This window comes from Lampetra planeri, chromosome 51 (assembly GCF_965212315.1).
Source record: "Lampetra planeri chromosome 51, kcLamPlan1.2.h2, whole genome shotgun sequence".
NCBI lineage: Eukaryota > Metazoa > Chordata > Hyperoartia > Petromyzontiformes > Petromyzontidae > Lampetra > Lampetra planeri.
Genome location: NC_136157.1, coordinates 6,505,823 through 6,531,014, shown reverse-complemented (window position 1 = coordinate 6,531,014; position 25,192 = coordinate 6,505,823). Strand labels below are relative to the sequence as shown.

The following is a 25,192-nucleotide window of genomic DNA, read 5'->3' as shown; positions in this document are numbered from 1 at the left end:
ACGGGGAGAGCATCGGTCAGTCTGTGTGTCCGTCCGACCGTCTGGTAGTACTGGTGGTCCACGTGGCAGTACTGACAGACAAAGTGGTCCGTGTTGTAGTCTTAAGTAGTGATTCTGGTGGGTCACGGTGGTAGCCACAGTGGTATACACGAGTGGGCTTGGGAAGGGTGGGGGGGGGAGTTCAGTGCTTCGGGTGGTAGTTCTACTGGTCCCAGAGGTAGTCCAGGTGGTCCAGGTAGTAGTCAGGAGTGGCTCGCTGTGATAGTCCCAGCAGTCTGATTCATAGCGGTGTCTGTAGTCCGAGTGATAGACCAAGAGCCTCCCATGAGAGTACTGCTGGTGGTTCTTATCGGAAAGGACCAAGTGGTCGACCCGGGTACGAGCCGGCTACCGTCAACCAGAATTGCCATTGCAACGTATGGCCATTGCACGGGTCATACATTTGGCAAGGCCAGTCAAGACTCCCCAGACCACCACCACCCTCCCCCCCAATTTTTTAGCCACGATTTTCCCGAACCCCGTTAGGAATGGGATCACAATTGCAGTGGAGGAGTCGCACAATACCGCTCACCACGTGACATTTGAACACATTTCGGCACGTTTAACCGCAGCGTATACAGGCATATATTTGAAATGGGGAGTTTATGCTTGCATAACATATAAACAGCTAAACTAAAAAAAAACCACAAGACTTAAACATACCACAGTTTAAAATCATACGTTGGTGGCCAGCTTAGCCACAGTTTAAATCATATTACACGTCTTATGGACTTTGACAACAGCGATTCAACACCAATCGGATGCATTCAGAATGTACGTTGCATTTCTCTCGCACCGTACATAGTCAACCCTGCTAAATCGGTGGTGCGGTGGAAGGACAACAAACCAAACATAAAAATCAAGATTTAAAAAGTGCATAGCTCCAGTGGCTTCCTAATATCGGAAGGGAAGAGCGTTCCAGACGGCCGCAGAAGCACGTTCGAAAGCGCCGCGCGATGACAGCAACCGTCTCTGCGCGATGGCCAGCCAAAAGCTGCCGGTCATCACAGATCGATAGTACTGGTAGGAACCCTCCTGGTTACACCAGCCCACAGGGGATTATTGTGTCCGTCCGTCCGTCGTGTAGGGAGGGGCTGGGTGGGGAGGGTGGGGAGGGGCTGGGTGGGAAGGGTCTGGGTGGGGAGGGTGGGGCTGGGTGGGGGGGTGGGGCTGGGTGGGGGGTGGGAGGGGTGGGGCTGGGTGGAGAGGGAAGGGTGGGGAGGGGCTGGGTGGGGAGGGGCTGGGTGGGGAGGGGCTGGGTGGGGAGGGTGGGGCTGGGTGGGGGGTGGGAGGGGAGGGGCTGAAAGGGGCGGAGCTGGTCACCCCGTGGTGCCCTTATAAAACTCAACGTTTAACCTACTCACGCCGGCTTGTGCCCGCCCTCACAGTCAAGCCATATTTGCGGAATACCCCACGCCGCCGTTGACCCTGGCCATTGACCGAGCAACCCAACGTTCCTACCAGCTCCCTCTGCAGGAATGTGTTTTAACTCCCACCGAGGCCACCAAATGGATTTCCCCACACTCGCCACCAACCACAGCGAATCGTCCGCTCCCGGGCGGACTCGTAAAATCCCTGCGGCGTCGTCTTCTGACAAAAGCCCACGTCGTCGCGTGCCAATTGCCCGCTCACGCCACTGCCGGCGGAAGGGGCATCTGCGAGAGGCACCTCTCTAAGGAGAAGCACTCTAGGAGGGTATTCTTCCACGCTGGCTGGACATCTTGGGAAGAGTACCCAACACTTCCCACCCCTCGCAACGCGACTGACCTGCCGATCCGACTGTGGCGTATTGCCCACTTTCTACTTTCTGTTTTGTATTGAATTTGTACCGAATTTCAGCTCTGAGAAGATAAATAATATGCATCGGGTTTGATCGCCACACAGCGGAATGTCTGGGAAAGTGCCACCCACACTGCATGAAGGTTTACTCGGCCACTCGAGAGAAATACGGGAGAACTGTGATCTCTTCTGCAGCTTGTGGCGGCGAGATGCCATCTCCCGTATCTGTCGCTGCATTGATATGACACATTCAAAAAGTCAGTTCATCTTGAACCATTCATTTCTACTGAATTTACCTTCATTTTCCTGCAGCCCGTGTGGTTTGTATGAATGTACGTTGAGGGGAGAGGGGGGGGGGGATAACAGCACTAAACGCAAAAAGCAGTTCTGAAGAAATTAATTATCTGTAATTTCGGACTAAAGTGCAAAGTGTCCTTGGAATGATGCAGAGTGAAGAGAGTTCCCACGTGTGTAGAAGTAAAGCTGCACTGGGTTTGGGATTATTGAACGATCATACAGTGTTGCCCACAACATTCTGGGGTGGGGCTATCACCCCCCCCAACTCTATATATATGAACTATTTTTAAATCCTTTATATTAAGTTCACTTGCTTGATTGCGTGCTTGCTTGCTTACGACCGTGCAAATCTTTCGGTCGTTTTTTAACCCACTTCCCGTGATCCAATCGAGCTGACATTTTGCACACAGACTCGTTGTGCGTGACAATTAATTTCGTGAAAATTTTTTTCCAAAATTTTACACTGTTTAGGGAAAATGTTTTAAATATTTAATTACCAATTGCTTAATGGTGGCAGACAATCATCTGACCCATAGGTGGCAGCCATCTCAAGCCAGAGGACGAGAGGACTCTAGCCGCCACGCATATAAAGGATTTATAGTGAAAAACTTTGTTTTTACGGGTTAATTTTTATTTTACCAGGTAAGGCCCACCCACCACTATACAGCTCTTTTTCCGTTTCCTCAACAAAACTAAGTTAATTATAGTCACGCCGAACGTAGCGCGCTTACGGCTTGTAAATGTTATATATAGCTTTCTAATATTATAATAATTATACAAAAAACATAAACATTTAAATAAAACACTTCTGGAATCTGCAAGCCAATGCTATGGTATGGTACTAGACTGGGAGTGCGCACTGGTGCTTGAAGTTTCTGCGCTCGCTTGAGAAGCAGCTAGCGGGCAAATTCCACAAGGCTTTTGCTCGCCGTTCAGCAGAGGTCGTAATCGGGTACCCGATACCCGTACCCTACCCGATACCCGGCTACCCGTACCCGGCCGGGTACAGGTACCCGTTTGCGACCCTGGTGCGGCCGGGTACGGGTACGGGTATGCCGTGAGTCACTGGTGAGTAACCGTTTGTCACTCATTTCCCAACGTCTTGTCTCTTCTCACAATTCAAGTTCCTAGAATCAACCCACCCGCGCCTACAATATGGCTTCATCCCAGAGGTCGCAATCGGGTACCCGATACCCGTACCCGACCCGATACCCGGCTACCCGTACCCGGCCGGGTATCGGGTACCCGTACCCTACCCGGCCGGGTACGGGTACCCATTTGCGACCCTGGTGCGGCCGGGTATGGGTAAGGAATCAAAACCCGTTTGCGACCTCTGCCGTTCAGCGTCTTAACTTTGTGCGATATTAAAATAAAAATTCCCAATTACATTTGTAAGCAATCGACCGAAATAAACCTCGTTGTTTCCATTCCAAATATAGTGACTCTTCTACTTACAAACGAGTTCGGTTCCAGAGGTCTGTTCGTAAGTCAATTTGTTCGCAAGTCCAACTTTACTCCTGTCGATTCCAAACACGCTCTACGGCGTGTACTATACAAACACGGGAAATGGCTTTAAAAGTTGTATCATCTTTTGTAGATGTAGATGCCACTGGTTGTTCACGTTCTGCAGATGGAGATGCCACCACCGCCATCTATTGCGCGGCGGTTGAACTTACGGCTCTCGGTCCGCACAGACCACTGGTTTATTCGTATCTCTGAAAGTTTCTAAGTAGAGGAGTCCCTGTGCACAGTAAGAATCTGAAATTATTTAAACCCTTGTTTTACAAGTGAACCGGATAAGCCTACGATAGATTCGTCTCCCGCGTTGACTTTCAAGTTTTCTCGCAGTCGGTATCATCGCCGACCTCCAACTCGGATGCCTCTTCTTCGGTTCCTTCAAGTCTTTGATCCGCGGCGGATGTTTCAACATCCGCTTCGACATCAACGCGCTCCAACGAAATCTGATCGTCGTCACCACCACCACCTTCTTCTTGCTCGGTCGCAGCAGCAGCAGCAGTAGCGCACGCGACGTCCGCACGCGGGCCCTGCGGAAGCGCGTCGCTGGCTTCTGCGCAACGGGCCTTGCCGCCGAGATCACCGCAACGGGCTGACTCACGCCCGCCGCCTTCTTCCGCCTTGCCGTCCGAGAGCCGCGGGTTTCCCCCCCGCCGCTCCTCCCGCTCCTCCGAGTGAGCCGCGAGCTCCGGCGCCGCCTCTGGGGGGTCAACCTGCGCTAGCTCCAGGTCTTCGAGGCCCGCGCGGTAGTGCAGCATGAGCAGGGTGAGCGCCTGCAGCCGCTCGTTGGACTTCCTCACCTCTACGGCGATCAGCTCGGCCGTGGCGCGAGCCGGCTCGGCCGAAGCCGCCGCCGCCGCCAGGTCTTGCTTGAGCGCGCTGTTCCTCTCCAGCTCGGCCTCGATCTCGCACTGCAGCTTCTCCAGCATCAGCTCGAGCTTCTGCTGCCGCTCGGCGCTCGGGAGGTCCCGGTAGAGCGCCCGCCCGATTTCCTTCACCGCCACGAAGACGCTGTCGTGCAGGCCGCCGCGGTTGGCGCCCGCCGACCCCCGGCACGTCCTGTCCGCCGCGTCGCAACCCTCGTCCGCGCCGCCGCCGGCGCCGTCGGTTTCGCAGACGACGCCGTGAGCCGTCTCGGGCGGCCCGTCATCACCGGTCCGCTTGGCTCCCGGGCGCAGCTGCAGGCGTTTGCGGGCGTAGGGGATGAGGTTGCGAGCGAGCGCCGCCGCCTTGTGCATGCTCTGGGGCCGCTGCCGGTCCGCCTGCCGGGCCCTCGGGCCCGCGCCGTCGCGCGAGCACCGCGGCTTCTCCGTCTGGTACTTCTCGCGGCATTTCTTGTGGCAGACGTAGGCGCAGCTGCTGCACCTGGATGCCGAATTGGTCCAGATTTGGTTCTTGCAGTAGTCGCAGTTGGTCGGATTTTGAAAGAGCGCGTCCTTGAAGTCGTGCTTCGACGCCTCCCTGGTTCGCAAGGCGCCGTCGTCCCTCTCCGAATCCGAGGCGTCGTTGTCCGGCGATCCCGTCCTGCGCGTCTTCGACACTGCCTTTGGCCCCGCCGACGCCCCTTTGAAGTCATCGGTGTAGGTGTGCGAAAAGTGCAGAGTGACCTCGCCGAAGCACAGCTCCTCGTTGAACCCCTTGTGCGACGCCAGCTGCTTGAACTGCGGCCGACAGAGCAGGGCGGCCGGCTTGGGGTCCGGCGGACGCAGCAGGTAAGTGCGATAGAACTGCAGTGAGCCCGTGTCGAGGCACTCGGACACGATCTCGTCCACGCCGACGCTCGCGTGGCCCGCGCACGTGGCGGTGGCGCAGGCTGGCCGGGCCCCCGGGGCCGCCGCGCGCTCCTGGCACCACACCAGCACGTTCAGGTACTTGTGGTGGCCCTCCACCTGCAACTCGGCGCAGTCGGCGGCTTCGTCGGTCCAGGCGCAGGCGTTGTTGCCGTAGGCCGCCTTGGTGGACGTCCACTCGTCCGCCCTGCCGGTCGCCCTGGCCGACTGCGCTTCGTCTGCGCCGGCGGCGTCCGCCTTGGCCGCCGCCGCTTTCGCCGCCTGCTCCGCGAAGCCTTTCGTCGGCCTTGCCGCCGAGGGACCGCCGGCGTCGGCGTCGGGGGCGGATTCCGGCTTGTCCTTGGGCCTCGGCGGCACGGGCGGTTTGACGGGGCCGCTCGCGCCGCTTGCGTCTTGAGACTCGGACGTGTTTGCGTCCGCGGGAGCCCTCGGGCACTCGGCAGCGCAGCCGTCGCTCGCTTTGGCGGCCTTCGAGCAGTAGGCCGCCGCTCCTTCCCTCGGTTTAGCGGAATGCGACGGAGAACCTCCCGGGGAGGCGTTCTTTGCGGCGGCAACGGCGGCGGCACCGGCAGGAGCCGGAGGAGCCGGCGACTGTTTGAAGCCGCCCGCAGCCAAACGCGGAGCCTCGTCTGCCGCCTGCGCTTCGTTCGTCGCCGCCAAGCAGAGGTCCTCGAAGTCCGAATCGGGGTTGGCAGGGTCGTCGACCGGGAGGTTTTTTGTCGCGGATGCCGACGCCACCGGCGGCGCCGACAGCGAAGCTCCCGCTGGCGGGTGGCTCGAGTAGACGGCGCCGGTGGGCAGTTCTTCCCGTTGCAACACGATCCGGACAGGGTCGGCCGAAGCGAGCAGCTTTCCGGCGTGCACCAGGGAGTAGACGTTGTGACCTGCAGAAGCACGTCGGGAGGCAAGGTGTTCGTGTTTCACGGGAGCAACGTTTTGGCAGCGTGGAAAGTTATTACGAATAATAAAATATAATAATAGGGGTTTTTCCCCTTTTTTCTGGCAACAAAACCGAAACTTTTTTACGAGGATTCATGTCTGCATTAACCGCAATATTCTTGGTTCTTTCGGTAAAGTCACGTAGAAGGGAAATAATAAAATAATAAAAATATTAAACAATTAAATTCTCACGTTTCGACTGCAACGCAAGCAATCGTCATCAGGTGTGAAATCCACAGCAAGAAAACCCAATTGGGTCGAGGCTCAAAAGAAAGCCGTCCCTTGGTATGGACCATTTGGTTTCAAGGACAATGCATATATTATCATAGAGTGTTTTTTGTTTGCATTTGACTGCAAGTGTTGTGGTTAATGCAGACACGAATTCTTGTAAAAAGGTTTCAATTTTTTTGCCAGAAAAAAGGGGAAAAACCCTATTAATATATTTTGGTACTGGCAAAGGAGGTCTAAGGATGAAGTTATTAATAATTATTAATTGTTAACTAAAAAAACGAAAACATTCAACTACGTTGTATTTTACCAGGTAAGGCCCACTTAGCTATGCGCAGCTCTTTTATCAGAAACCACCTGGGTATCACAAATGAGCGCTTGACGAAGTAGCATATCGTCGCGTGGACATTTATCGCAGCCAATTGCTCTACACGCGTGGCGACGGTGAGTCTACATGGAGGGAAAAACCGGAGGGCACGGAGAAAATTCCACACGACCACAGGGATTTGAGACACCGCAAACTCCACGTATACGGCTGTCACAGTTGGGAACAAGCCCGCGGCCTTCGACATACCAGGCGGGGGAGTTAACATCTCGCCACCCGTAAACACTGCCATGTCCATAACACAGGTGTTTTTGGGTGAGATCGTGTAAATATATAAAAGTGTTATTAAACCCGCCACCACCCGACACAGCCGATTAGTAAGGTTTGTCACGATTTAAAGCTTTCGTGACTGCAGGGATTCATCTTCTTGGTTCTTTCAGTAAAATCACGTAGAATGGAAATAAAAAAATGATAAAAATAAAACATATTTTATTATTTTATTATTTCCATTCTACGTGACTTTACCGAAAGAACCAAGAAAAATGTTTGTCACGTAAACAGAACATGCCAATTTGTTACTAGTACAGCACACCGGTGTGTTGGAGAGCAAAGCCACAACGTTCCGACACAAATCTGTCTGTCCACCTTATGATGCTAGTTGTAATTACTTGCGAAACGTCATACTCAGATTGTAAATGACAGAGCGACGATGAGAGAGCGGCCGTAGCGCTGAGGCCGCGGCGGCCACGTTCACGACAATGACGCCGTCGGAGAGATGATGTCAACAACGGGGGAGCGGCTGGTCGCGAATGAATTGAAGGGCGGTACCCGACAGAGCGACAAAAACACCGGACCTGCGATGGACACGACGCGATCGTCCTTGCGAACGTCGGCGCCCGCGGCCGGCGTGTTGGGAACCACCGTGGAGACCACCACAAGGTCCGGATCTCCGTCCGGCACGGAGATCTGGCGGAACGTGAGCCCTATGAGCGGCGAGGTCCCTTTCGATATTTGTATCTGCGTGAACGTGAGAAAAAGGAGAGAAAAAAAGCCACAGACACGTCCTTGTACACGCGCTCAATTATTGCCGGCAACCTTAACAGTCGCAGCACCGACTTTTGCGTAATTCCCGTACGGAGTTGACTCAGGGCTCAAGTTGCCTGCAAGGAACCAGAGACCTATGGTATTGATGGTGAGCGTTGTATAAACTACGTATTTTCAACTAGATAAAAATTAAAAGACAGAATAGATTATGCACACACCTGTGCTCCCCGCATGTGCCAATCTACGCCAACCGGCGTGGTGAAATATGGTCAAATAACCCCCATGACCTGCATGGCATGGGGAGGCCCTCATCCAAAAGGCTGTACAGATAAATAGATTTACAAGATGTACATATACTTCAGAGAGAGACCCACACATGTTAGAGAGCGGGCCTTTGCCGTTGACATTTGCCAGTTCACCAGAAATGGTTCAAGCAAGTGTGGCTGATGAGACAATGATGATCAAAACCGGTCCAGACTTTTGTTTGTGTCGAACCAATGCTACTGAACCTTATGCTCTCCCAGAAGGCCTTGTGGTTCAATAGGAAGTGGAATTTTATATCTATAGATAGATATCCATATATATGTGGAAGGTTTCGAGATAAACGAAAGGGAATACACACCTCAATGAAGAGGAACCTCACACCTCCTGTACACTTGGTGGTCGCCAGCTCCAGGCTGCAGTAAACGTCGGTCTCTTTGTCTGGCGCGGTCGGCAAGAGGAGTCTGGAGCAAAGGGAGAAAAGGGGGCGATCAATTCTAGATTTTAAGTTTTCGTGACTGCAAGGATCCATAACTCTTTGGTTCTTTCGGTAAAGTCACGTAGGTGAAAATAAAGAATGAAAATAAAGAATAAAAATAACTTTATTAAATCACGACGTTTTGGAGGCAACACAAGCTTCCGTCATCAGGTGGGACAACCACAGCAAAAAACTGAATTACAATAATTCTGTTTTTTGCTGTGTGGACAGTAATTCTGTTTTTGCTGTGTGTACAGTAATTCAGTTTTTTGCTGTGGTTGTCCCACCTGATGACGGAAGCTTGCGTTGCCTCCGAAACGTCGTGATTTAATCTAGTTATTTTATTCTTTATTCTTTATTTTCACCTACGTGACTTTACCGAAAGAACCCAAGAGTAGGGGGTGATCAGCCACACTGAACTATTTTTTTATTTAGGTTTTTTCGGTAAAGTCACATCGGTAAAAAAAATATCACGACGTTTCGGAGGCAACACAAGCTTCCGTGTTCAGGTGGAGGTGAAATTCCTCCCCGCAGAGGGTATTAATTCTAGATCTGAAGCTTTCGTGACTGCAAGAATTCATACTCTTAAATTTTTTCGGTAAAGTCACACCTGAAGACGGAAGCTTGTGTTGCCTCCGAAACGTCGTGATATTTTTTACCTAAGTGACTTTCCAGAAAAAAACCCTAAGAGTATGAATTCTTGCAGTCACGAAAGCTTCAAATCTAGAAACTAGTTTTTATTTCACCAGGTAAGGCCCACTTAGCTACGCAGCTATTTTTCAGAAGCGACCTGGTTATCACAAATAATAGCCCAACGAAGTGGGCTTATCATTGCACGGAAATTAATAGCAGCCAAATAGTCTAAACGTGCGATGTTGATTCTAAAATGTGGTGTGAAAAAAAACGGAGGACCCGGAGAAAAATCCACACAACCACGGGGAGAACACGCATACCCTCCAGATATACAATAGGCGTCAGGGTGGGATCGAACCCACAACCTCCTGCATAACCGACTGTTCCTTGTCGGCAGCCATGCCACTTCCTTCACTTTAAGATGTTTTTTTGTTCATGTTTTTGTTTTTTTAAATCCTTTATATTAAGTTCGCTTGCTTGCTTAGGACCGTGCAAATCTTTCGGTCGTTTTTTAACCCACTTCCCGTGATCCAATCGAGCTGACATTTTCCACACAGACTCGTTGTGCGTGACAATTAATGTTCGTGAACATTTTTTTTCCAAAATGTTACACTTTTTAGGACTAAAATATTATATTTAATTACCAATTGCTTAATGGTGCAATGCAATCATCTGACCCATAGGTGGCAGCCATCTCAAGCCAGAGGACGAGAGGACTCTAGCCGCCACGCATATAAAGGATTTATAGTGAAAAACTTTGTTTTTATGGGTTATACTTGTTGTTTGTTGCGGTTGCACCCAATTCAAGAGCCCTCACAGGGCTATACCTAATAAATTAACTTGAACTTCCTATGACGTTGAAGCGTGTTAAATAAACGAAGCGGGTTGCCGATTTTTTTTTTTTTTACACCCCAAGTGGTTACCTGCTGCATCCTACGAGTTGAACTTTCAGAGTCCCTCGTTTGAGCTCGGCCATCGGAAGACTCGCACCGACGCCGTCGCCCTGAACATGCGATGGGAAGAACGGCTTGTACCTACGCAGAAAACGCGAAAGAAAAATGTGTCAAGCGTAAACTAGTTTCACATGCACATCGGTACGAATGTTGTCGATCCGAGATTGATTCCTGGACGGTGCTCACACCATCATCGGCGAGCAAGATAGATCTGAAACCAGTCCTCGGCACCTCGTCCCCATCAACATTTACCAGCACCAACGTGGTGAAGTATGGTCAGTTTTGTTGCCAGAAAAAAGGGTAAAAAAACAACTACTGGCAAAGGAGGTTCCAATGGTGTAAATGCTTACCCCGAGCTCTCATACTCTGATGGTGCATTGTCTTTGAGTTGTGCGCCTTTTGGCGTCATCTGGTCCAACACCATGTGAGACTAGGCTCTAAGGAAAGCTGTCTCGGGTGTGGACCAATCAATTTCAAGGACAGTGCATACATTATCAGAGTTATGTTTTTTGTTTGCATTCCGACTTCAGGTATTGTGGTCAATGCAAACATGACTCCTTGTAAAAAAAAGGTGTCAGTTTTGTTGCCAGATAAAAGGGTAAAAAAAAACAATTATCAGCATTCATCCAGTAGTGGGCTATACCGTCATTAGCATGCATGACCAGCAGTGCACGTAGTCAGTGCACTTGGAATCGGAGTAATTCATATCACACAAGACGCTATCGCACAGGCGCTATGTTTTCCGCCTTTGGATTATTTACGGGACGCATCCACCGCAGAGTTGGCCGACAGCCGATGACAAATCCCGGCACACGGTGTAAAGCCGTACGCAGATTGTCCCAGCTTACACGTGGGCGTGGTGACGCGCACCCACGATCCAACCTTCATGGAGGTGGGGGGTTGGGGAATCACGCAGAGATCACTGCGTGCGAAACTCCTTACCCGCTGGGGCGAGAAGTATCCTAACAGACGGCGGTAAAAACACGTGGGTTGCTAACCGAACTCCTCCTCTGTACATACGTCGGATTGGTAAACAACCCACTTGCTTTTTTTTTTTCGATTCAAAGCTTCCGTGACTGCAGGGATTCATCTGCTTGGTTCTTTCGGTAAAGTCACGTAGAAGGGAAATTATAAAACTAAAACGTAATAAAATAAAATTCTCACGACTTTCCGACAGACCTGTTCTTCACCCGAGGACGGCTGCTTGCGTTGTGGGTGGGGCTGGGTGGGGGGTGGGAGGGGTGGGGTTGGGTGAGGAGGGTGGGGCTGGGTGGGGGGGTGGGAGGGGTGGGGCTGGGTGGGGAGGGGCTGGGTGGGGAGGGGCTGGATGGGGAGGGTGGGGCTGGGTGGGGGGTGGGAGGGGTGGGGCTGGGTGGGGAGGGGCTGGTCACCCCGTGGTGCCCTTATAAAACTCAACGTTTAACCTACTCACGCCGGCTTGTGCCCGCCCTCACAGTCGGCCATATTTGCGGAATACACCACGCCGCCGTTGACCTTGGCCATTGACCGAGCAATCCAACGTTCCTACCAGCTCCCTCCGCAGGAATGTGTTTATTATTTTATTATTTCCCTTCAACGTGGCTTTACCGAAAGAACCAAGAAGTTGAACCCACTTGCTTTCCTGCCCTCCTCCCTCCTATGTAGGCACTGCACGCACCTGATCTTGTAGCTGGGCAGCGTGTGCTTTCGCCGCAGCACCTTCTTGATCTGGTTAACGATGACGGTGGTGAGCTGCGGCATGGGGCGGCCCTCGTAGCGGGATCGCACCTCGAGCTCGGCCCGCGGGTCGCGCGTGAACGCGAAGCTCCAGTGGGCGAGGGGCGGCGCGCGCGTCACCCGCACCCGCAGGGGTCCGCGGACGCGCGCGATTCGCACGAACAGCTCGGCGCGTTTGCCGAACACCAGCTCGGCGTGGACGCAGACGTAGCAGCCGCCCGTGTACTCCACGTCCGCCTCCAGTTCGAGCTCGTCCGGTAGTTCGGCTGCGGTCTCGTCGCCCGCCTTGGTTCGTACCCCCCCCACACACACAACCCCCGTAACGGACGGACAAACGGAAGGGCAGCTCCATCAAGCGATGTTCGTTTTGCTTTATCGGCGGTTATTCGCAGACCAGCCAGGCTCAGCGTGGAGTCGGTACCCAACTTAACAGACAAGAAGCTTCATCCTGCACCCACTTGCCCTGGAAGAAGAAAAAAGTCCAAACTCATCATGGCGTGGGGCAGGTGACGGCGAGGGGCAGGTAGTAGCGGGGCAGGTGGCGAGCGACAGGCGGTGGCTGCGCGGGGCAGTTGTGCGGTGGGCAGCAGCAACAACAGCAACAGCATCAACATCAACAACAACAGCAACAACAGCAACAACAACAGCTACAGCAGCAACAACAACAGCACCAACAATAGCAACAGTAGCAGCAGCAGCATCAACAGCAGCAATACCAACAACAACATCACCCCTCATCTGCTGCCCAGCTGCGTTCCCCCTGGAGGAGGAGGGGGTGTCAGCACGGTGCGCACGCCGTGGAACACGGGCAGCGCGCAACAACATCATCAAAAACAACAGCACCAACAACAACAGCACCAACAACAACAACAACAAAACAACAACATCATCAACAGCACCAACAGCACCAACACCACCCCTCACCTGCCCTGCGGCGTTCCCTCTGGACGAGGGCAGCACGGTGCGCACGCCGTGGAAGACGGGCAGCGCGCAACAACATCATCAACAACAACAACACCACCACCAACAACAACACCACCCCTCACCTGCTGCCCAGCTGCGTTCCCCCTGCACGAGGGCAGCACGGTGCGCACGCCGTGGAACACGGGCAGCACGCAACAACAACAACATCATCAACAACAACAGCACCAACATCATCACCAACAACAACATCACCCTCACCTGCTCAGCTGCGTTCCCCCTGGACGGCAGCACGGTGCGCACGCCGTGGAAGACGGGCAGCGCGCAACAACATCATCAACAACAACAACACCACCACCACCAACAACACCACCCCTCACCTGCTGCCCAGCGGCGTTCCCTCTGCACGAGGAGGGCAGCACGGTGCGCACGCCGTGGAAGACGGGCAGCGCGCAACAACACCACCACCACCAACAACAACAACACCACCAACAACAACACCACCCCTCACCTGCTGCCCAGCGGCGTTCCCCCTGCACGAGGAGGGCAGCACGGTGCGCACGCCGTGGAACACGGGCAGCGCGTCTCCGAGGGAGACGTCCCTGAGACTGAGTCCCTCCACCACGCGTCCCGCGGTGCGCGACTGCAGCAGCTCGAGCATCTCCACGTGGATCTTGCGCGTGACCCACGCGCGCAGATCGGCAGAGCCGCGCAGCTCGGAGAAGACGCTGAGCAACAGCGCGTTCAAGCAGCGGCACGCCTCGTACGGGGATGGGGGTGGTGCTGATGATGCTGATGATGATGCTGATGCTGCTGATGATGTGGAAGTGGAGGATGAGGTGGTGGTGGTGGAGGAGGTTGATGAGAGCGGGGTGGAGGTGGAGGTGGTGGATGGGGAAGTGCCCGCGCCGCGGAGTAAGGAAAGCAATCGCGGGTGACGAGTGGTGACGGCACCACGTGGTGGGTAGGTGGATGATGATGAGGTGGATGATGAGGTGGATGATGATGATGAGAGGAAGCGCAGCAGCAGGAGGAGCTGGATGGCGACGGTCGCGATGCTGGCGAGCAGCGCGGTGAGGATGGCGACTCCCAACATCGCCTCCTGCTGCGTGGGAGCCGGGGCGTGGAGGGAGCCAGAGGCAGGAGATGGGGACGAGGGGGAGGTGAGGGGGGGGGGAGAGGGGGGGAGGTGAGGGGGGGGTGAGGGGGGGGGGCGAGGGGAAAGACGGGGGGGGGAGGTGAGGGGGGGTGAGGGGGGGGGCGAGGGGGGAGACGGGTGAGGTGAGGGGGTGAGGTGAGGGGGTGAGGTGAGGGGGGTGAGGTGAGGGGGGGGGTGAGGGGGGGGGGTGAGGTGAGGGGGGGGTGAGGTGCGAGGGGGGAGACGGGGGGGGGGAGGGGGGTGAGGTGAGGGGGTGAGGTGAGGGGGTGAGGTGAGGGGGGTGAGGTGAGGGGGGGGGGTGAGGGGGGGGGGGTGAGGTGAGGGGGGGGTGAGGTGCGAGGGGGGAGACGGGGGGGGGGAGGGGGTGAGGTGAGGGGGTGAGGTGAGGGGGTGAGGTGAGGGGGTGAGGTGAGGGGGGTGAGGTGAGGGGGGGGTGAGGTGAGGGGGGGGTGAGGTGAGGGGGGGGGTGAGGTGAGGGGGGGGTGAGGTGCGAGGGGGGAGACGGGGGGGGGGAGGAGTGAGGAGACGAGGGGACGAGTGCAGAGAACGAGAGGAGGAGGGGATGACGAGGGGAGATGTGGCTACGAGTGTGAGGTGCGTGCGAGAGTGAGGAGGCGAGAGTGAAGGGGAGTGAGGGGGACGAGGTGAGGAGGTGGACGAGGTGAGGAGGTGGACGAGGTGAGGAGGGTGACGAGGTGAGGAGGGTGACGAGGTGAGGAGGGTGACGAGGTGAGGAGGGTGACGAGGTGAGGAGGGTGACGCGCCCCGCGTTCACTCGGCACGCTCCTCCGGCTGATGTTGCGACGCCTTGATGGCGATTCCAATTCATAGAAAAGTTAATTTTGGATCGATTCCTCATTAGACTATTGCGGTGAATGCAGAATCGATAGTGGTTGTGAATCGAACGCAGCGTATCGAATCATTCGTTCGCCATCAAATTCGATTCCAAAATCGATCTTATTCAATTCGAAGAATCGATTTTAACTAAACCCATTGCGGCTACTCTCACACACGATCATCCATAAGAGGTTTTTACTGGTGGGAACCTCCTGGTTACACCAGCCCACAGGGGATTATTGTGTCCGTCGTGCAGGGAGGGGCTGGGTGGGGAGGGGCTGGGTGGGAGGAGTGGGGAGGGGCTGGGTGGGGAGGGTGGGGAGGGTGGGGAGAGGCTCGGTGGGGAGGGTGGGGAGGGCCTGGTTGGGCTGGGTGGGAGGAGTGGGGAGGGGCTGGGAGGGGAGGGGTGGGGAGTGGCTGTGTGGTGAGAGGCTGGGTGGGGTGGGTGGGGAGGGGCTGGGTGGTGAGGGTGGGGAGAGGCTGGGTGGGCTGGGTGGGGCTGGGTGAGGAGGGGCTGGTCACCCCGTGGTGCCCTTATAAAACTCAACGTTTAACCTACTCACGCCGGCTTGTTCCCGCCCTCACAGTCGGGCATATTTGCGGAATACACCACGCCGCCGTTGACCCTGGCCATTGACCGAGCAACTCAACGTTCCTACCAGCTCCCTCCGCAGGAATGTGCTTATTATTTTATTATTTCCCTTCAACGTGGCTTTACCGAAAGAACCAAGAATATGAATCCTATGCAGTCACGAAAGCTTCAACTCAACATTTACAAGTCTGAGCTACGACGTTTCGTCAGTAATTGCAACCAGCTTCATCAGGCGGACGGCCACATTTGTGGAGAAGTCCACCCGTCTCGTCCCTTAAGATTAGAGGTGGAGATGCGACGGCAAAAACTCTTGTGAGCGCTTCTTGTGCGGGGAGATTCATGAATCAAAGTTAATTGTTGCTGGACTCATCCGTGTAATCGATTATCGCAACTACCATTCGATTAATGTCAATCGAGGAATCGTAACGTCCCTCATTGAAACCAAGCAGGACCCATCGATTCCACAAACCCCGGGAACCGATGGGGAAGCAGGAATCGTGATCGAAATCGGAATCGAATCGCGACACCTGCTGAACGAGGGATCGTGTTGAATTACCGCCGCTCGCTACCCGGATTCGTTCTGCAAGAGTCCGCGTCGATTTACCCCTCTCAGCTTCTGTTTACTCTCAGGAGTCTCAGGGAAACCCCTTGCTTGCGGATACCGTACCCCCACCAGCCCTATCCCTTATCTGTGGTTGATGAGTTCTAGGTCTGGGCTATAGAGTGGGTTGAATTGTGCGTTTGGGCTCTAGAGTGGGTGATGATTTATGGTTCTGGGCTATAGAGTGGGTGATGATTTATGTTTCTGGGCTATAGAGTGGGTGCTGAATTGTGGGTCTGGGCTCTAGAGTGGGTGCTGAGTTGTGGGTCTGGGCTATAGAGTGGGTGCTGAGTTCTGGGTCTGGGCTATAGAGTGGGTGCTGAGTTCTGGGTCTGGGCTCTAGAGTGGGTGCTGAATTGTGGGTCTGGGCTATAGAGTGGGTGCTGAATTGTGGGTCTGGGCTCTAGAGTGGGTGCTGAGTTCTGGGTCTGGGCTATAGAGTGGATGCTGAGTTCTGGGTCTGGGCTATAGAGTGGGTGCTGAATTGTGGGTCTGGGCTCTAGAGTGGGTGCTGAATTGTGGGTCTGGGCTCTAGAGTGGGTGCTGAATTGTGGGTCTGGGCTCTAGAGTGGGTGCTGAGTTCTGGGTCTGGGCTCTAGAGTGGGTGCTGAGTTCTGGGTCTGGGTTATAGAGTGGATGCTGAATTGTGGGTCTGGGCTATAGAGTGGGTGTTGAATTGTGGGTCTGGGCTATAGAGTGGGTGCTGAATTGTTGGTCTGGGCTATAGAGTGGATGCTGAATTGTGGGTCTGGGCTCTAGAGTGGGTGCTGAATTGTTGGTCTGGGCTATAGAGTGGGTGTTGAATTGTGGGTCTGGGCTATAGAGTGGGTGTTGAATTGTGGGTCTGGGCTATAGAGTGGGTGTTGAATTGTGGGTCTGGGCTATAGAGTGGGTGTTGAATTGTTGGTCTGGGCTCTAGAGTGGGTGCTGAGTTGTGGGTCTGGGCTATAGAGTGGGTGCTGAATTGTTGGTCTGGGCTATAGAGTGGGTGCTGAATTGTGGGTCTGGGCTATAGAGTGGGTGTTAAATTGTGGGTCTGGGCTATAGAGTGGGTGTTGAATTGTGGGTCTGGGCTATAGAGTGGGTGCTGAATTGTTGGTCTGGGCTATAGAGTGGGTGTTGAATTGTGGGTCTGGGCTATAGAGTGGGTGCTGAATTGTGGGTCTGGGCTATAGAGTGGGTGCTGAATTGTTGGTCTGGGCTATAGAGTGGGTGCTGAATTGTGGGTCTGGGCTATAGAGTGGATGCTGAATTGTGGGTCTGGGCTCTAGAGTGGGTGCTGAATTGTTGGTCTGGGCTATAGAGTGGGTGTTGAATTGTGGGTCTGGGCTATAGAGTGGGTGTTGAATTGTGGGTCTGGGCTATAGAGTGGGTGTTGAATTGTGGGTCTGGGCTATAGAGTGGATGCTGAATTGTGGGTCTGGGCTATAGAGTGGGTGTTGAATTGTGGGTCTGGGCTCTAGAGTGGGTGCTGAATTGTTGGTCTGGGCTATAGAGTGGATGCTGAATTGTGGGTCTGGGCTCTAGAGTGGGTGCTGAATTGTTGGTCTGGGCTATAGAGTGGATGCTGAATTGTTGGTCTGGGCTCTAGAGTGGGTTCTGAATTGTGGGTCTGGGCTGTAGAGTGGGTTCTGAATTGTGGGTCTGGGCTGTAGAGTGGGTGCTGAATTGTGGGTCTGGGCTGTAGAGTGGGTTCTGAATTGTGGGTCTGGGCTATAGAGTGGGTGCTGAATTGTGGGTCTGGGCTATAGAGTGGGTGCTGAATTGTGGGTCTGGGCTATAGAGTGGGTTCTGAATTGTGGGTCTGGGCTATAGAGTGGGTTCTGAATTGTGGTTCTGGGCTGTAGAGTGGGTTCTGAATTGTGGGTCTGGGCTATAGAGTGGGTTCTGAATTGTGGGTCTGGGCTATAGAGTGGGTGCTGAATTGTGGGTCTGGGCTATAGAGTGGGTGCTGAATTGTAATTCTCAATAATCAGTCATTATTAAGTCATCAAAAAGTCATCATCATTCACCAGTCAATACTAATCGATAATAATAGTCGAGTCATCATCAATAAGTTATCATCAATAAGTCATCATCAATAAGTCCCTATACCAGGAAATGACACTTGACATTATATATATAAAAATAACAATTATCGTACCTTTCTCAAAATCACCTTCCGATTGAGTTGTATAGTTAAGAGGAGTGAGAATAATCACACAGGAGGTGCTTCATCTCATCCTGAGACGGTCAAACCTTAGCCCCGTTTCTAGATTCCGCGCACCTGAGATTTCGACATGAATTCACGAACTCGTGAATTTTCCCTTGAGCCGAAAAAAAAAATCTATGAACAGTTGGACATTGTTATTCTTGTAAATGTTTATTACAAGTCACATGCTTAAACCGAAGAAATATGTTGCTCCGGTTAATCCGAAATCCACGTGATCGCCCCTACAGTACAGTAGTTGCCAGATCTTTACAACAGTGGGCGGAGTTTGTTTGGCGTTGATTGACGTGGCTCTGCTGCTGTCCACTTACTGGGCCGAGTCTTCTGCTGGGCGGGAGCCGGGGAAGTCTTATCATCATCGATCAAATGTTTGCTTTGTTGATTAACAAACTCTAATTTCTTAACATAAACATGATCTATACCTATATCAGTGGTTTTTAGCATAGAGATCCGCGGAAAATGGTGACATTTTTGGATCATTCTCGAATTTGAATTATCACCGTCATTAGCGCAGATAATCGAGAGGCTGCTGTGCGTTCAAAATCACCAGTAGCCCAACACCACACTGGGCACAGACCGTCATCAATACTTCAAATTTTGAAAAGTTTTTTGGTTTTGTTAAATACTTATTTCCCTCATTAAAATGCATAATCAATTTATAACATTTTTGACATGCGTTTTTCTGGATTTTTGTTGTTGTTATTCTGTCTCTCACTGTTCAAATAAACCTACCATTAAAATTATAGAATGATCATTTCTTTGTCAGTGGGCAAACGTACAAAATCAGCAGGGGATCAAATACTTTTTAAATCCTTTATATTAAATTCACTTGCTTGCGCGCTTACGACCGTGCAAATATTTCGGTCGTTTTTTAACCCACTTCCCGTGATCCAATCGAGCTGACATTTTGCACACAGACTCGTTGTGCGTGACAATTTATTTTCGTGAAAATTTTTTTCCATAACTTTACACTTTTTAGGGAATTTTTTTAAATATTTAATTACCAATTGCTTAATGGTGGCAGGCAATCATCTGACCCATTGGTGGCAGCCATCTCAAGCCAGAGGACGAGAGGACTCTAGCCGCCACGCATATAAAGGATTTATAGTGAAAAACTTTGTTTTTACGGGTTAATTTTTTTCCCCTCACTGTAGGCCGTGGCTGGATCGAAAAACTGAAGACCTCAGCGTGGCTGCCGGCTCGGCCACTCTGCGATTCCTTCCTTCGGAGCCGCTTGACCACCTCCTATGCTGAAAAGTTATTGTGAACAAAAAAGTTATACTGGCAGTAACCGCCTGGTTACACCAGCCCACAGGGGATTATTCTGTCCGTCCGTCGTGCATCCAAAAATGGGAGGGGTGGGGCTGGGTGGAAAGGGGAGGGTGGGGAGGGTTGGGCTGGGTGGGGAGGGAGAGGGTGGGGAGGGTTGGGCTGGGTGGGGAGGGGAGGGTGGGGAGGGGCTGGGTGGGGAGGGGGAGGGTGGGGAGGGTTGGGCTGGGTGGGGGGTGGGAGGGGTGGGGCTGGGTGGGGAGGGGCTGGTCACCCGTGGTGCCCTTATAATACTCAACGTTTAACCTACTCACGCCGGCTTGTGCCCGCCCTCACAGTCGGCCATATTTGCGGAATACACCACGCCGCCGTTGACCCTGGCCATTGACCGAGCAACCCAACGTTCCTACCAGCTCCCTCCGCAGGAATGTGTTAAAGGCGCAGCCCTGCAATTGCTGGCTCACGCCACTATGTATGTAGGTTATGTGGTCTGTATGTTGAACTTCTTTCGCACCGTACGTAGCCAACCGTGCTAATTGGAGGTGCCGGGAAGGGGGAAGAGGGGCGAAAGAGAACAAACTAAACACACAAAAAGCGATTCTAAAGAAATGAGTTTTTAATCACTGCTGGCGGAAGGAGAGTCACACAGATGTCACGCCTAAAATATTATTTTATTTTTGAAAGCATTTCCCCTTTTTATCGTGATTCACGTAAGAAAACAAAAAGCACAGGGACAGACAGCCGTTTCCGTGGAATGTGACACGATCGGCCCGTCGAGACGCGCGTGCGGGGACCGAAGAGGTTTTATCCAACGAAGAAGAAAAAGAGACTTTCACCCGATTGCAAATGAAATTAGCGGCTCGCACGCGACTTCGAGGCTGCGACGGAGGGCGGCATCTTTCCCGCCACGGAGAAAAGTGAATTTTGTAATGGGTAATGCGGCTTTTTTTTTTGGGTTGGATCGCGTAAATATATGAACGTGTCGTTAAAACCCGCCAAACACCCGACACAGCCAAGTACACGCGTATTTACGCGATCTAATCCGAGATGTTTACGCGTTCTTACCCAAAAAAAACACCCGCATTATGGATTATTTGTCGCGAAAGCCTCCTGCGTGTTAAATTTGTCGTAATTAAATAATTGCACGCGCTTAAATATATATTTCATGAGTGGTACGTGTAAATATGCTAACGGAGAGGAGGGGGGGTCATGATAGAGGTTTTTGGTGTTAGAATATAAATGTGTCGTTAAACCTGCCACCACCCGACATGGCCAATCAGTGTGGTTTGTCACGGTAGACGCAAAATGTAGCGAATTCGTGACGAGTACAGCTCACACCGGTTGCGTGTTGGAGAGTAAACCCACGACAACATTTACAATTATAGTGTAGTGTATAGTGTAGTGTATAGTGTGGTGTACAGTAGTGTATAGTAGTGTATAGTGTCATGTATAATGTAGTATACTAGTTCAGCACACCGGTTGTGTTTTTGAGAGTAAACCTACTACAACATTTACAATTATAGTGTAGAGTATAGTAGTGTAGTGTATAGTAGCGTATAGTGGCATGTATAATGTAGTATACTAGTTCAGCACACCGGTTGTGTGTTTGAGAGTAAACCAACTACAACATTTACAATTATAGTGTAGTGTATATTGTAGTGTATAGTGTGGTGTATAGCAGAGGTGTGGACTCGAGTCATGTGACTTGGACTCGAGTCAGACTCGAGTCATGAATTTGATGACTTGCGACTCGACTTGGACTTGCATAACAATGACTTTGTCCCACCTATGAGATGTGGACTCGAGTCATGTGACTTGGACTCGAGTCAGACTCGAGTCATGAATTTGATGACTTGCGACTCGACTTGGACTTGCATAACAATGACTTTGTCCCACCTATGAGATGTGGACTCGAGTCATGTGACTTGGACTCGAGTCAGACTCGAGTCATGAATTTGATGACTTGCGACTCGACTTGGACTTGCATAACAATGACTTTGTCCCACCTCTGGTGTATAGTAGTGTAGTGTATAGTGTCGTATACTAGTTCAGCACACCGGTTGTGTGTTGGCGAATAAATCCACGACAACATTTGTGGGCTTACGATTGCCTGATCTGAAAACGTTTAGGGCATTTTTTTATGGTTGTTTCTGCAACCGATTTCAAGCAAAGAGCGACACGCGGAGCAACTTATAACAACAACTGTGTTTGCGTGTTACTTCATTAATAACACTGGTCAATAAAAAAAAAATGTCTGGCCTGGACTTTTGCAGCTGTTATAGACTAATTTTAGGGTGCTGATTCCAAATCTGATCTCAGATTTGCTTTATCACATCTCATTTTTATGCTATCGGCATACCCCATTTTCATTGATTTTACCCGAAATTAACTCTGTCACTTACGATTGCAAGTTGTCGCGAGTCAGTGACTGCTTTAGTGTTAAAATATGGTGCTGTAATTTTAGGATAGTGTTTATAATATCATTTTATGTAGATATCCACATTTATTTAATATTTTTCTTCTGCAGTTTTTATTGAAAATGCAATATTTGATATCTCAAACCCCGATGTGATAGACAAAAACTGATTTGCCAGATTTGGAATCAGCACCCCAAAATTACCTTAAAACCGTTGGAATACCTTATGCCAGAAAAAGTGTGTTGACCAGTGATATTTAACGTTTACAGCACACGATGTCAATGTCGTATTTGACGAGACGTAGGCAACTTTGGTTTCGAATTCGTCGGCGTTGAACGTAACGCATCCTCGTCATCTCATGCCAGACAAAGTGTGTCGACCAGTGTTATAATCACAGATCCGCCGCAGGGCAAGAGATCCACACGTCGCACCGGGAGAAGCGAAAGCCGGGAGCGCGGGCAATTCGCCGCGACACCCCCGGCGCTGTGACGGGAGCCACGGTGAGGGACGTTCTTCTTTGCGCTCCGTCGCTAGAGAAAAGCCTTTGGTACAGGTTCACAGATTTGAAGCTTTCGTGACTGCAAGGATTCATACTCTTAGGTTTTTTCGGTAAAGTCACGTAGGTAAATTTTTTTTTAATTTTTTTTTACCTACGTGACTTTACCCGAAAAAAAACCTAAGAGCACAGGTTCACAGCTTGAGGGGGGCGCTTCGCTCGGAGGCATCGTGGTCGTCGTCGTCGGCGTTCGAGCGATTGGATGGATCTCAACGGCGCTGTTTCAGTGTCGGTTGGGGTCCCGTTAGCATTAGAACCCCCCCTCCCTCCCCCCGCTGTCACCCGGGGAAGGCCATTTAAAGAACAAAAAAACACGTGACGTGCGATGATGTGACACCCCCCCCCCCCCCCCAGGACATTCGTTTCCGACTTATTCTTTTTATGTTTGGCTAGGCTGCAGGGGCGGCTGCGGCGGTCACAGCCGTCGGGACCGCCCACAACTCCCCCCCCCCTCTCCCCTCCACCATCCCCCCCCCACCACCCCCCACCACCCCACTTCACTTGACGCGCTTCATGCCGCGGCCCATGAGACACGCGAACACGGTCATGACCATGCGCGGCTTCACTTCGACGAGGTCGTCGGGAAGCGCGTAGACTCGCGCGCCGATCTTCCGCGCCATCGAGATGGCGTACCTGCCGGCGACGAGGGAGGGAGACGAGAAGGGAGAGAAGGGGGGGGGGGCACGGTTAAAAATATTTTTTGGAGTTTCTGTTCCCACTCTGCCCCCCCCCCCTCTTCTGTTTTGTGATCGGCGTTTTGTGCCTGTATAAAATAAATACGGGTGCTTAAACACGTTTTTGAACACTTCTGATAATTTGCAACAACCATACCACATTTCCATTGAAAGCTTTCGTGACTGCAGGGATTCATCTTCTTGGTTCTTTCGGTAAAGTCACGTAGAAGGAAAATAATAAAATAATAAAAATAAAACATAATAAAATAATAGACAGACTCTGTCTACTTGACAGACCTGTTCTCCACCTGAGGACGGCTGCTTGCGTTGTGGCCGAAACGTCGTGAGAATTCTTTTGTAATGTTTTATTTTTATTATTTTATTATTTCCCTTCTACGTGACTTTACCAAAAGAACCAAGAATATTAAACTGTTCTTTATTTTACCAGGTAAGGCCCACCGTGCTACGTAGCTCTTTGTCAGAAGTGACCTGGCCACAAACGATATCCCAATGAAGTGTATCATCACGTGGAAATGTATAGCAGCCAAATAATCTAAACGCGTGATGGTGATTTCTCAATGTGGGGGGAAAAACCGGAGGACCCGGAGAAAAATCCACGCGACCACGGGGAGAGAGACACGCAAACTACAGCAGGAGTCAGGGTCGGTATCGAAGCCACGACCTCCTGTACACCAGGCAAGGGAGTTAACATCTCATAGCCACCGTGATGATGATGAGAGAGAGAGACACGCAAACTCCAAATATTCAGCAGCAGGCGTCAGGGTCGGGATCGAAGCCACGACCTCCTGTATACCAGACGAGGGAGTTAACATCTCATAGCCACCGTGATGATGATGATGATGAGAGAGAGAGACACGCAAACTCCAAATATTCAGCAGCAGGCGTCAGGGTCGGGATCGAAGCCACGACCTCCTGTATACCAGACGAGGGAGTTAACATCTCATAGCCACCACTTGGCCCGCCCTGGGAAGCCTGGAGTGTGGTCTCTCACTTGGCATTGTCCTGCTTCTCCTTGAGGTCGAGAAAGCCGGTCTTGATGATGTCGTAATTGATGGAGCCCGGTTGGATGGCATCGATGAGGTCCAGCACCGCATGGCTGCTGCTTATGCTGGTGTCCTGCAAATGACAAAGATCCACCACACCACACGACCCCCACGTGTAGCCTTGAACGGTCTGTCACCACGGCGCCCGTGCCAGACGGGGTGCACCTTGAGGTCACGCGAAGTGTCGAAGGCTCGCCGGAAGGTGACCGAACCGGGGTGACATGGGTGAACTGTCTGAGATGGCGTTGCAGATGCACCACCGAGAGACACGGATACACAAAGGCAAACGGCGGCGATGGTGATTCCGGGGATGGTGAGTGCAGCGTTAGCGACGCACCCTGAAGCTGGAGATGAAAGACTTCTTCCTGGCCTCCTCCAGGCTCTCGTTCACCCAGCCGATGATGATCTCGTCGTTCACCTTCTGCCCATCACCCAGGTCCTCCAGAACAATCAGCGTGTACCTGGAGACACGCACGCGGCCAACTCAATCAATCAAACTTGATTTCTACGAAGCGCTATTCGTGCAAAAGCACATTCCTTGCGGAGGGAGCTGGTAGGAACGTTGGGTTGCTCGGTCAATGGCCAGGGTCAACGGCGGCGTGGTGTATTCCGCAAATATGGCCGACTGTGAGGGTGGGCACAAGCCGGCGTGAGTAGGTTAAACGTTGAGTTTTATAAGGGCACCACGGGGTGACCAGCCCCTCTCCACCCAGATTCTGACCGTTCACGCTGAGGCCTCACCGTCTCATGATCTGCCACACAAGCGCCAGGGTCAGCGTGGGGTTGCCTTCGTACAGGTCCTGCCCCGCGATACCAACCAGGGAGAAGCCCGAATCCTTGCCCAACGTCACCGCGTAGTTGCAGTTCTCAAGCTGCGGACAAAAGACAAAGAAGAA

General features: G+C 52.2%; 2 protein-coding genes across 4 annotated transcripts in view; both read right to left on the bottom strand.

The window, feature by feature from the left end:
- Positions 1 to 1,868: 1,868 nt before the first annotated feature.
- Positions 1,869 to 14,014, bottom strand: LOC144734563 (PDZ domain-containing protein 8-like). Its single transcript, XM_078616810.1, has 9 exons — positions 13,941 to 14,014; positions 13,430 to 13,646; positions 13,299 to 13,320; positions 13,044 to 13,065; positions 11,939 to 12,343; positions 10,252 to 10,362; positions 8,579 to 8,681; positions 7,767 to 7,929; positions 1,869 to 6,304 (listed from the first exon to the last, which is right to left on the bottom strand). The coding sequence occupies exons 1-9, from the start codon at positions 14,012 to 14,014 to the stop codon at positions 3,948 to 3,950; spliced, it is 3,474 nt and encodes a 1,157-aa protein (XP_078472936.1). The 3' UTR covers positions 1,869 to 3,947.
- Positions 14,015 to 23,036: 9,022 nt separating this feature from the next.
- LOC144734519 (plastin-3-like) overlaps positions 23,037 to 25,192 on the bottom strand; it is a 56,754-nt gene continuing 54,598 nt past the window's right edge. For all 3 annotated transcript variants that reach the window (XM_078616755.1, XM_078616754.1, XM_078616753.1), the window contains exons 13-16: positions 25,038 to 25,168; positions 24,634 to 24,757; positions 24,245 to 24,369; positions 23,037 to 23,191 (exon numbers count right to left, since the gene is read on the bottom strand). In XM_078616755.1, coding sequence (XP_078472881.1) covers positions 23,056 to 23,191; positions 24,245 to 24,369; positions 24,634 to 24,757; positions 25,038 to 25,168 — 516 coding nt within the window. In that variant the 3' untranslated portion in view covers positions 23,037 to 23,055. The remainder of the gene's footprint in view (positions 23,192 to 24,244; positions 24,370 to 24,633; positions 24,758 to 25,037; positions 25,169 to 25,192) is intronic.

Coding starts and splice junctions, on each gene's coding strand:
- LOC144734563 (XM_078616810.1), bottom strand. CDS start 14,014: ATGTTGGGAGTCGCCATCCTCACCGCGCTGCTCGCCAGCATCGCGACC. Junction 13,647..13,940: donor ATCCAGCTCCTCCTGCTGCT/GCGCTTCCTCTC, acceptor GCTGTTGCTCAG/CGTCTTCTCCGAGCTGCGCG. Junction 13,321..13,429: donor GGAACGCCGCTGGGCAGCAG/GTGAGGGGTGGT, acceptor CTCCTCGTGCAG/AGGGAACGCCGCTGGGCAGC.